Source organism: Mytilus edulis, chromosome 12 (assembly GCF_963676685.1).
Source record: "Mytilus edulis chromosome 12, xbMytEdul2.2, whole genome shotgun sequence".
Lineage (NCBI taxonomy): Eukaryota > Metazoa > Mollusca > Bivalvia > Mytilida > Mytilidae > Mytilus > Mytilus edulis.
The window spans coordinates 4,406,913-4,420,450 of NC_092355.1; the positions used below are offsets into that span (position 1 = coordinate 4,406,913).

The 13,538-nt window shown below is 32.0% G+C and overlaps 1 protein-coding gene and 1 long non-coding RNA gene across 2 annotated transcripts; both read left to right on the forward strand.

Moving 5' to 3' along the window:
- The first annotated feature begins 6,010 nt into the window (after positions 1 to 6,010).
- Positions 6,011 to 8,333, forward strand: LOC139498756 (uncharacterized). The gene is made up of 2 exons (XR_011658005.1): positions 6,011 to 6,181; positions 7,367 to 8,333. It is a non-coding gene; the product is annotated as an uncharacterized lncRNA (long non-coding RNA).
- A 430-nt stretch (positions 8,334 to 8,763) lies between these two features.
- On the forward strand, positions 8,764 to 9,402 carry LOC139499340 (uncharacterized). The gene has a single exon (XM_071288010.1). It carries the CDS (start codon positions 8,764 to 8,766, stop codon positions 9,400 to 9,402), a length of 639 nt encoding a protein of 212 aa, XP_071144111.1.
- The last annotated feature ends 4,136 nt before the right edge of the window (positions 9,403 to 13,538 follow it).

Here is a 13,538-nt window from a genome sequence, read left to right on the forward strand (position 1 = left end):
AAGAAATTAAGAAACGGAAACATGTTAGAAAGGTTTGTGTTAAGATCGAAGTACGAACTACTATGCTGATATTACCCTCAAGAAATGATAGGCCACTACCAGTGGTATCGATCCAGAGCTGTAAAAATAAAAACAACACGTCACATATATCATTCGTTCAAAGCGCTTTTCTGGATTTACCTTCATCAGGAACGTTCAAAGCCGAATATTTGAAAGCCAAGGATGTACACGGACCGTTATAGTTGAAGAGTTATATGACTAAAAGGATATAAGAAAATATTCGATTCCATTTAAGGTCAATTTTGCTTGTCGGCGTTAAAATCTTTGTTACTTTATAATTTCAAAATGTATAAACGGACAATTTTTAAAATCAAGATGTCAGCAATTAATAATAAAGGTTTTTCTTTACATAACACTAAACTTTTCTGTCCATTACTTTTATTTTAATTCTTATTGGGAGTAAAGATATATCATGTATCATATATCTAGAACTGGGATTTACTGTCATACAGAATAAGCTTGAGTCCCTTTAAATGACTGTCTCAATCTTATTTTGTGGATAGTTGTCTCATTTGCAATCATACCACATATTCTTGTTTATATTTAGTATGTTTAACCCCGCCACATTATTTATGTATTTGCCTGTCCCAAGTCAGGAGCCTGTAATTCAGTGGTTGTCGTTTGTTCATGTATTACACATTTTTTTTCTTCATTTTTTACATAAATAAGGCCGTTAGTTTTCTCGTTTGAATTGTTTTACATTGTCGGGACTTTTTATAACTGACTATGCGGTATGGGCTTTGCTCATTGTTGAAGGCCGTACGGTTACCTATAGTTGTTAATGTCTGTGTCATTTTGGTCTTTTGTGGATAGTTGTCTCATTGGCAATCATACCACATCTTCTTTTTTATATTTAGTCTAGGAACTACATACTTTCTATGAACCTTATATCGAACGATACCAGAGGAAAATTCCAACTCATAAATCGAAATTAAACTGGAAACGCCATGAAACAGAAAAAGACAAACGGACAAACAATAGTACAAAAAACACAACTTAGAAAACTAAAGACTAGGCAACACGAACCCCTCCAAAAATGGGGATGATCTCATGTGGTCCGGAAAGATAAGCAGATCCTGGTCCACATGCGGCATCCGTCGAGTAATCATATGTATTATAAAATTACATTATTGATAATTGCAAAAGGAAAAACAAATATTATGTTATGAATAAAATAAACAACTTGAAACATCGAAAAGGTATTCTATCATTAAATATGTTGAGTTATTATTTCATTTTCACCACACTCAACAAATAAACAGGTTTTTTTTTCAAATTGAAAAAGTGCCGATATAAAACCATAAACACTAAAATATTTTCCTTGTTTGAGATAAACTTAATAAAAAATTTCTGCCTAAACAAATACATTAGTGATTAAGATTTGATAAATTCTTCACATGATAATAACATGATAAAACAATTGGATTTCGATTGACTGTTGAATTTAAATCTTCCTGCATGAAGACCTCTACTTCAGGTAACTATTTAGTTTTGAAAACATCATTCGATACACATTATATTTTAGACTCCGTTTGAAACGTTACCGGAAATTAAAACGTGACAAAATGTCGGTATCTTTAGCAGAAGTTCCACCTATGGTAATTGGAGGGAGTATTATAAGTGTTGTATCCTTGATTTTTCATATTATAGGATTTTCAACCACATATTGGTACATACTAAAGAATGAAGTAGGTGTCAAATTTGGTCATTTTGGACTATGGCAAGAATGTGAACCAGCATATGGATGGGAACTATGTTCTGACATAAGAGGTATTTCCTTTATTTTTTTAACAAAATTCCTCTTTTCCTGAACCGCAGCTACACGTATTTCACACTTTGACTTTGAAAACAGATTATCGACTCGATTTTCATTATTTCATTTTGAGATATTGATGATGTTTTGTTACTCGATAATGTAAATTTATTGTGTGCTTGCATTACATATATCCTAGTCAATTAGATAAATGTAGCTATATTTTCTCCATCATAACTTGATTTAATCCGTACTATTGAAACAGGCGGACGACTTCAAACTATAACCAATGACACTCGGGATGTTTTCAACTTTCCAATTATCATCTTTCTATTTCACTACCCTCAGTTCCATAGTATTGCGTTTACATATATCCCAAATGAATGTTTTGCACATGCATATTTCACACTATATGAACTCTCTACTGTTAGAAGTGTGCTCGATTTTGTTCAATTCCTGATTATTAGACTATAAATGTGTTTTGCATAGATGCATAGATGGATAGAATAAAATACTTAAACTGTCGACGAATTTGAGTTTCACTCACGTTTTGCTGTTTACATTCATTCGTTTGTTCTTAAACATGTTAAAGGGATACTTTGCAAAAGGATAAAAATAAATATAATGTTTACTCCAAAGAAATATGCAGACATTCATAAATATTAACGTTTTATTTTTCTTGATAAGTAATCAAAATAAATGTTAAATTCGACTATCGATTATCGACATGACGACATCTTACAGCATCTCGATACATATTGCCATATGTATATATTTGGAAAAACACGTTTTATTAATTCTGGGTTCATCCATAATTTGATAATTGACATGTCTAAATAAATTATTGCCAGAGGTCTTGTGAAAGTGGCACCATGCGGATATTCTGACGACTCCTGGTGACATTATAAACCATATCCAACTATCGCGGACAGCACACGACTTTTACAGTATAGTAAATATAGCAAAGATGGCCAAACGTTTATTAATTAAAATGAACGGGCTAAATAGATTACACCATCATAACACTTTTGCTACATTGTGTATTTTACCTCCTAACCCCACGTTTTTAAGAATTGTATTAGTTTAGAAACTGTCTCTCGCACACACGATAAATATTTATACGTCGTAACTCGACTTGTGAAAAGATGTTTTGTACGATTTTTACAATGGTTATCAAATAACTGTTGAATGCATACGTTTTCAGTCATTGTATTATTTTGTAGCAGCATAGAATAAAATGTTGTTTCTTTTTGGGAGTGGATACATTTTGTTTGATTTGATAAAATTTGAAGTTCCGATAAAAAAAATGCCGACCAAATTGATTCAAAACGTAGGCGATGTTCGACATTAATTTTGTCCATGCAAATAATTCAATTTTATTTCAATGTTTATATTGCAATTAAACTTGACACATATGTCATTCTAAAAATACCCTAGTACGTTGCTTGATTAAGTCAGAACACAGACGTGATCAAAGGAAACAAACATAGCATATAATCACAGAGTAAATTGTGACATGACCTATGTACATTAGTTTTGTTAGATTCTGAATGAAATTATTCTAAAGTAATAAAAGAATAGAGGTTAACTGAGATCACATGTCCACATTTTTCAAATTTCTAAATCATTCACCACATGGGTAGCTAGTAAATTTACAAAATCCTAAATAAACAAGTAACATGCAGAATTATAGAACGTAATTGTGACTAAGATAGTTGAATAGGTCAACATCACGCAATCGCTTTCCTAGTAAGTCAACCAGGTGTGCTTAGGCAAAAGTTTCATAGCATGCAATATCAAATGATGTTAGTTGAAATACAGACTGATATTAAATATCATGGGAGATGCGAAATATTTTGTTCTTTACCCTTTTTCAAATATAGTTAATCATTTTCTGCCGATATTGACAATATAATCAGATAATCTAGCCAAAAAATGCAAAACGATCCCTTTTTGCAGATGTTTTTTTAGGGCAACCACAAAAGCGTCATTAGAAGGCTGCATCATGAACTTCACCATATTAATTGCAGTTTAGAATATTAAAAAAATAATCTAGGCCTAAACACGATAAATCAATTCGATTTTTTACATAATTTATTCTAACCTAAGGAAACATTCAGCTTTTATTGTTATCTTATCATTTTTGGAAGTTTTTTTTCAATTTTCTGTTAATTTTGCGCAATCAACATTTAAGTTCTCATTTGATTTTGGATTTATGTTATTTTGTTTTATAAGGTTCAGATAAGTTTTAGAAAACACATATTTTAAAGGACCAGAAAAGGGCATTTTGTTTTATTCTAGCAAAATTTGGGAATATTCTGTTTTGACCTCAGACCTTGATTTAACAACAATTGCACCGTACGAATTACTTACGACCGGGCAAAACCGAAAGTACATTAAATAAAAAGGTCAAAGGGACCAGTATTATAATTAAGCACTCTTCTAATACTTTAAGTGTTTCCCTCAGTTTTAGTTTGTAACCCGGATTTGGTTTTTTTTTCTCAACCGATTTATGAATTTTGAACAGCGGTATACTACTGTTGACCTTATATATAATATAGCCGTATGTGAGAAGGGGCATTTAAGTCGTTAACTAGGCGTCTTTTTTAAAACTGTCACAGGCAGTTAGCGTCTAATTTAGCCAAAATGTTAATTGAATCACGCTAAAGATGAACGTCCTTTGAGACGTGCGGGCTGTGTGAATGTACTACCACTTCCTAGTGTAGCAACGACACTAAGTCAGATATCTCATGCAGGTAAAATCTTGTCACATGTGCCAATCGTTTCATTAAGTCATTAACTTAAAATGAAACACGTCTCCGAAGTAATTTGCAACAACTCGCTTCAATACATTGCATTGTCTCTTGTGTCAATGTTTACAATTAAAACACCTTCGAAATGCATTGTGCCAACTCTATTTAATACAATGTATTAACTCTTTCTTGAAGAAAAAAAACAGTTAATTTTGTTTCTTCAAATTTCTCTTAAAAATATAATTAACAAGGCATCATTGACGTCATAATGTTGACAATCAAAAGCCTTCCCGATATAGATTAAATTATAGATTCAACGCTATTATTTAATTTTCTGTCTGTATATTTGAGTGTTTGAATAACTAAGGGTATTAAAAATGAACGATCAGTTACCATTGACTATGTTCCGGACCATATGAGTATTTGGACCATACTCGTATGGTCATGACCATATGGGCATATACTCATATGGTCCAACCATACGCGTATGGTCTGATCGTACGCGTATGGTCGGGGTAATTAACACTATGTTACAGTTTACTTTAAAACTTCTAGACTCTTCATTGTATGATCGTTCATTAAAAAGACGCTATCATATAGGTAATTTTTATTATTATATTATGATAAAAAGGTTACCTAAATAAAAATTAGAAGTTTCACATAGTTAACTTTACTTTCTTGTCAATACTATAATAAGCACATGTTATACCGATGGTCATTACCGATGGTCATTACTGATTTGTTTTAACGAGTGATTGGCAATATGTCGACTTATAAAATGAAATTCAAAAATTTCTTAATGAACACACAAGAAGTCACTGGAAAGTAACAAAGTTTATTTAAGGTGTCTTGTGAATATGGTGTATTGCAGTCATGTTACGATATTTGAGATCTAGAGCTTCTTAAAAACACCGTAGACATATCGGAATGGCTCAAGACCTCGGTATCACTGTACGCAGCAACAAAAAGGCTAGCTTTTCAATTGCAAACAAAAGGTGTAAATGAAAAGTATCGTGCACAACCAAAACTGGCAGATACAAAAAAGCTATGACACCGTGTGGAAGTTAATGTCACCCCAAGCCTACATGCAAGAATTAGCGATGAAAACTAGCTACAATGTATAGCATCAACATTTAAATTTTACGTAGTATTTGAATTATAAAAATATTACATTGTCATGTAACTATCATTGTTTTTTATATAAAGTTTTTGTATTATTGAAATTTGTATAATGTAATTTAAAAAAAAATTACCTATATGGTCCAAATACTCATATGGTCAGGCCCGTTACTAACCAAACGAGTATTATACTCATATGGTCTGACCATACGCGTACGTTCGGACCATACGCGTATGGTCGGACCATATGAGTATATGCATATGGTCATGACCATACGCGTATGGTCCAAATACTCATATGGTCCGGAACAACTACATGTATATGTATGCATATTTACAGGTTTACAACTCGCCCAATTCAAAGCCGCACAGGCTCTGGAATGTCTTGCACTATTAGCCTTTGTAGCAGCGGTAATATGTGCTTTTCTCAAGATGTTTGTATTGAAGGAAAGAGGGATACTGTTTGTGGTTACAGGCTTACTCAACTTAATAGCAGGTACACACATACAGAAGTGATTTTCGTATTGAAATGAAATCCGTTATAATGGTCCTATATAACACTGTTCAAATACTTCGGGTCAATACCCGATGTAAACAAAAATAAATGATAAGTAATAATCTGACCAACAGCGTCGAATTAGTTTTGATTGTTTCAATTAACACACACACATCATTAGTTGTTAACAAACACTTCTGTCGTACATGTGATAGTAGAAATACTTTGCATTGTTTCCGACTTATCCCTATTTACCTTGACTGGAATGCTTCATTTCAAACTAGTTACCGTATCTGCCCAATCAGACTAGCCGTATCTTAATATATACTTATTTTACCTCTTGTTGTGCCTTAATACCGATAAAAAAATTGAGTTATAGGCAAACACATAGTAACATCACTATCAATTCAAGCCACCATGAACTATTTCTTAAACTTATTTTTCAATCTTTGAAACTTTTGGAAAACTAGTCTCATTGCAAACTTAACTCTTTCATATTATCAGGTAATCAGCGAAAAATAAAGGCTACAGTAGTATTCCTCTGTTCAAAATTCATAAATCGATAGAGAAAAAAAAAACAAATCCAATTTACAAACTAAAACTGAGGGAAGCGTATTAAATATAAGAGAACTACGACACAACAGAGACACAACACCGAAACGTAACACACAGAGAAACGAACTATAATGTAACAATGGCTTTGATCTTTTAATCTTTGATCTTTTAATCAGTTCACACAAATAATATTCTGGTATTTAGTCATATTGAAAACAAATTGTTTTAAAAGTGATTTATAATATATAGTCTTATTTCAGCATAGATCAAATATTTTTTGTGTGTTATGCTAAAAAAATATAAAATATAATTTTGTCATTGACGTACAATGGTTTCGCTTTAAATGGTTTATATCGGCTGAATGTTTTTATTGCAGGACTTTTGAAATGATAATACTTTTGAAAAAATATATTAGAACACTTTAGCTAGCGCCTTCTTTTTCTCAACAAATTCTTCATAGTAATGTTGAAGACATGTTTTTCATAAGATACAATGTACGTATATCTTCGTAATTAAAACTATGAAAAACCTTTGGTTTGTGGACGAGACAAACTCGCTTCTCATAAGCAATCATGCTTTTAATCAAATCGATCGAGGAATAGGTTTAACAGATATACTGTTTTATTACAGGAGTAATTGCCTTGATCGGGGTTATTGTCTTCGCTACAATTTCAATCGATGGACAGATGCTGGATGCCTCCAACTTTCACTACTCGTTTGGGTTATGCATTGTGGGTGGATTCGGAGGGATGTTCTCTGGTATCATATTCATCCTAGCATGGAGATGGGTGAGAAATTAAGGGAACCACAAGATTGAAGAATTTTTTGTATATTTATCAGATTTGTACATACGTCATTCTTTTGGAAATCAACGACAGAATATTTGAACTTTAATCTTTTTGTTGTTTTGTTTTGTAATTTTTTATAACATATATTTCTTTTAATTTTTTATTAGTTTTGATTGGGTGCGACACTAAAGAAAGCAGCATGGTTGAGGAACACAAAAACAAAAAAAACAAATAGTTGTTCTTTAAATTTTTTTTTAAACATTTTAGATAAACCATTTAATGGGTATAGTTGTTATCTTAACAAAACAGATAATATCCTTGATATCCGGTTTAAAACAGAAACACCATATTAAATCTAAGTCTTTATAGGTTGTAGGCAGTTATTATAAAACCAAACCAAAAACCAACTTAATTTATATCATATTCATTTCTGATCAAGCGTGCTGATATAAGAGTGACCAATTTAAGGTAAGTAGGGAAGATAAAGAACTGTTAGATAGAGATATAAATATATGTGAAGTAGAAAAGGTACTAAAATTACTCAAACTAAACAAATCACCTGGCGAAGATGGTATAATATCAGAATTTTATGTTTTATACTGGGACATAATAAAAAAACGATTTCTTTAGTTTACTACAAGAAATTTTTGATTATACTATTTTGAGTAACTCTCAACATAAGGGGTCTTAACCTTACTATATAAAGGAGGAGAAAGGAAAAATATGAAAAATTGGAGACCGCTAACTCTACTAAATTGTGATTACAAAATTATTGCAAAGATTCTACCTGAAAGACTTAAGATAGTACTGCCTAAAATTATTCATACCGATCAGAAAGGGTTTGTTAAAAATAGAAATATAAGCGAGGCTAACTGAATGTTTCAGGACATTATAGAATATATTGACAACGAAGATGAAGAAGGGATTATATTATTTTTGGATTAACAAAAAGCGTTCGATAGGGTTGAATGGGAATGGATAGATTTTGTATTGGAGAAATTTGAATTTTGCGATGAATTTAGAACATGGATGAAAGGCTATTTTACCCCACCTCTTAAGAAATCAACCAATCCCTGTCCTTAATTAGCACCACGTGAATACCATGTATTACTTATACCCGGTTTATGTTTTAGCAATACCCTGACAAAGACCATGTATTTTTTATACCCGGTCACTGTTTTAGCAATACCCTGTCAACGATAGAGTTATCGTTCTTTGCTCTCAACAGAAAATTTCAAAATGGCGACGAAACGGTTTGCGTCTCTGACAGCAGACGAGATTGAAAAAAAGAAAATGCTGATTAATTCTAAAGAAACAATCAAAAGTAACCAAAAAACAGCAATACTTCTTAAAGCATATTTAAAAGCAACAGACGAGGACGAACAGTTTGAGGAATATAACTCAGGAAAACTAAACGAAGTGTTGGGGCACTTTTACATGAACGCACGTAAACAAGACGGTGAACACTACAAAGCTACATCGTTCGAAAACACCAGACATGCTCTAAACAGACATCTACATGGGGTTCCTTACAGCCGGAAGATTGATATAATAAAGGGCCCTGAGTTTTGTGATGCAAATGAGTGTTTGAAGGCAGCGCTTGCAGAGTTAAAAAGGTTAGGTAAAGGCAGTGTTGACCACCACCCAGTCATCAATGAAACAGACCATATGAAATTATATGAATCTATTATAATGATCCCTGACGCACCAGAAGCTCTACTGAACAAAGTGCAATTTGATATCAGGCTATTTTTTTGTAGAAGATCACAGGAAAATATGCATGGAATGACAAAATCTACATTTAAAGTTTTAAATGATCCAAAGACTGGACTTAACTATGTGGCAAAGTGTGAAGATGAACTCACAAAAAAATCATAGAGGTAATGACAGAGAATCAACCTCAGGCGTTATGCCCGAGTTCCCTGGATCACCCTATTGTCCTGTCAAATCTTATGAAACATATATCAGCAAACTTCATCCTTTATGCACTAGTTTATGGCAGAGGCTGAAGGAATCATTCAATGATGACGATACAATTTGGTATTGTAACTCACGATTAGGAGAAAAAACATTGGCAAAATTCATGACAGAGTTGAGTGAGGGGGCTAAACTTTCACAAATTTACACAAATCATTCCATTCGTGCAACTGGAGCAACAATATTGACAAAAAGTATGTTTAATCCATCTCAAATAATGGCAGTGACCGGACATAAATCAGTTCAGTCTCTCACTGTTTATCAGAGAACTGACACTGAAGAGAAAATTGCAATGAGCCATGCAATGGGAAAAAGTCTAGCCACCCAAAATTCTGCTGTTCTAGCATTGCCAGCACCTGAAAAGTCAACTTTACTTGTTTTGCCGCCACCTGAAACAGTGAATGAAAGTACAAGTATTGTGCCGATGATTGAAGAATGTGGGGATGGACCTTCAGCTTGTCGTTCAGTCGCCATTTCAGAGTTGCAGGGTTTAAATATTTCTGATCTCTTTGCTGACTTCAATCAAGTTCATTGCAAACTGAGACAATTGCAAATATCTCAAATGTTCAAAATAAACCAATCTTGCCCGCATTTTCAGGATGTACAATTGGAACAATTAACTTCAATTTTAATGTTTCAAAATGACATTGATGATCTTTTCTTAACATTCAATGACACAATTTGTCAAAATTTACTGAGACTGTGATATTAGTTGTTCATGCCATGGTGTTGTTATTGTTGAATTAAATTTTTGTTTACACTTATATTTGTAGTATTTAACAAAGAAAAAGCCAGTCGATTCTTACATACGCAACATTTGGTGTTTGTCGTCTCAAACATATCCATCACTTGGCATTTGTTGTCAAAAACATGCGCATCATTTGTTGTTTGTCGTCTTAAACATGTCTATTTATATTCATGTATGATTTCTATCAGTATGCATTTGTCGTCTCATACGTACATGTACATCATTTAATGTCGTCTCAGACATGTCCATCACTTGGCATTTGTTGTCACAAACATGTGCATCATGAATTTGTTGTTTGTTGTCTAATTCTAGTCCTTTGTTGTCTCAAACATGTGCATTACTTGGCAAGTTGTCTCAAATTTGTGCATCATTTGGCATTTGATCTCATTAGGTTTTTGTCGTTTCAAACATGTGAATCGATGGGGTAAATTCGTTACATAGTCATTTACTGACCGGGTACAGGTACGGGTACAGGCTTCGCCTCACCAGGTATCAAACCTACTGACCAGGGTAAATTCCGTACCCGGTCAGTAAATGTTTATGTAACTAATAATACAATGCTACTACGTGTATTAAAACAAATGGATTTGTATCAAAATACTTTTCGATTACTCGCTCAGCTAGGCAAGAGTGTCCAATAGCGCCTTTCTTGTCTATCATACAGGCTGAACCCATGGCACGTGCTATTAGGGGTAACACTAAAGTAGAAGGATTAAAATTACCAGATGAAGGAGGGAACTTTAAAGAAACTAAATTATGTATGTTTGCAGATGACACCCAGGTATTTAATAAAAATGAAAAATCTGTAGAAAATACTTTTAAAATTTTGTCTTTATACGAAAAAGCTTCGGGTTCTAGAATAAACCATGACAAAACAAATGGCTTACTTTTAGGGACTTCTAAAAGAAATCGATTTAAATTTGATAAAATCAAATGGCAATGTTAAAACATCAGGAGTGTGTCATGGTTATGAAATAGATGACGATAATACATGTATTTGGAGAAAAATAATAGAAAAAATTGTATACACGTATGGAAAAGTAGGAAGCTTACATCTACAGGTAAAACACCTATAGTAAAAACTATGATACTTTCTCTTTGTTCATACCAGATCGAAATACGAGGAATTCCGTATGGGACAGAAAAGTGAATCAGGTAGACAAAAATGTCTGCTGTTTGAATGAAATAAAAGGGGGATGGGAATGGTAAGAATAGATACGTTTATAAAAAGTAAACAAACAAAACTTGTATATAGTTTTATTCCAGAGCCATTAGAAAGCTTGAATACGATCGGTAAGTATTGGCTGCGGAAATTTGATGAAAAATATAATGATGCCTTTTTTATATGGAAGTGTTCAAGTTTAAATGGTTTAGATATGAACCAACTGCCACAAGTTTATCAGAAAATAATAAATACGTGGTCAGGATTCATTCAAAATGTTGATGCACCTTTAAAAAAAAGTGCTATTTTAAATACGATAATATTTGGAAACTCTTCTATTCGTTTCAAAAATAAACCATTGTTCTACTTTTCTTTTTTGAAAAGCGATATCACAACTGTCAAGGACATTTGGAATTCAGAAACTACATATTTTATTAGCTGTACAGAAATTTATAGAATCTAATTGATCGGAGAATTGTATTTCTAAATTTTCAAAAATTAACAGGCAATTCGTAAAGATTTCGTGCAAATATTGAAATCTTGCGTAAACCAGAATTTACATTATGAAAGTAAATTAAAGATATCAAATGACCTTCATGACCTTGAGATCATTAACTTAAACAACCAAACCATCAATGTTAAAACTCAAAAATATTCGTACGGTTTTAGATAAAGATGTATCTCCAAAATGTCAAATTAAGTGGGAGGAAATATTTGGAACATATGTGGTCGGGATTAAAACTTTTGAAAATTGACAATTAAAGTAAAAGAATTTGAATGAAGATCCATGCACAATATTTTATATACTAAAGAAAGTTTAAGAAAATGAAGATTTCAAATGGAAAATGACACATTTGTCAAAATAAAAGTAATATAGAAACCCTGCAACGTTTTTTTTAGTTGTACATATTGTAGTACATCTCAGTTAATTTTAAAAAATCTCCAAGAAATACTTATCAAATCAAACATAGGAATTAATTATTCTTTTGTTGAAAAGGACATTATGTAAGGTGAAAACACGGGAGAACTAAAATATGAAAATTTTTTAAACATAATTATCATATATTTTAAATGGACACTATGGAAAATTAGAAATTCAATAATATTTAGCATAACGCCTTAAGCGCCGCAAGATATTGGTAATATCTGGAAACAAAACTTGAAAAATAATCTAAAATCTGTTCTTCTTTTGAAAGGCATTGACATCATTGATAAGACAAAATTGGAGTCGGCAATAATGAGAATTTAGACAGTAATTATAGTATAAACTTGAGTCAAAGTGCATATTTTTTTTTTATGGTTTATCGTATAAGAATATCGATGTTAACAATTTATACAAATATAAAAAAAATGATATAAAAGTTAAACTATCATGTTAATTGTAGTAAATGCACATCTTTTGTGTGGTTATCTTATTAGTTTCATGTACTTACTACTTTAAAATAATTATAGAACTGTTACATGCTTCTAACATTATATGGTTATATTTTTAACACTAATTGTAAATCCAAGGTAAAAAGTGGACTAGATTTTTATTGCCTTCTATTTCCCCTGGATAGATGGTTCATTTTGTAAACAGGGACCCTTAGCCTGTTCCTGGACGACTAAGGTAATTGTATACAGGATATATTTAGAAATAAAACGTTTATATGTCTTAAAAAAATACAAGAGTGACCAATTTATAAACTTTTTCTTCTTTATCATTACCTTTATTTCCAACTATGCCTGTTTAAATGCCAAACTATAGAGGCTAGCTACATGACGAGACTTTCATATTTTGAGTGACTGTTGACTCAACTGTAACAGTAATGACTACTTTATAATTCATTTGTTCTATTTCACGATTTTAATGGTAGCGTAATTCTGTTCTGTCAATGATAACTTCATGTTCCATTTGAAGGTTATTTGATGTTAATTTTATCAAATTATTACACTGTAATTTATAGGTTTCAATTCCATTTATTATACAAATCTGATTTTGTCTCTTCATACTTCAATCATTTTTATTCAATCTTTTTGATAGTTGTTTGTCTTTTATTTAATTTTACAAACGTATTCCTAAAACAATCACCATATTTTAGACATTATATAAAGGTATGGCAGTTATATAATACATTATATTTTATG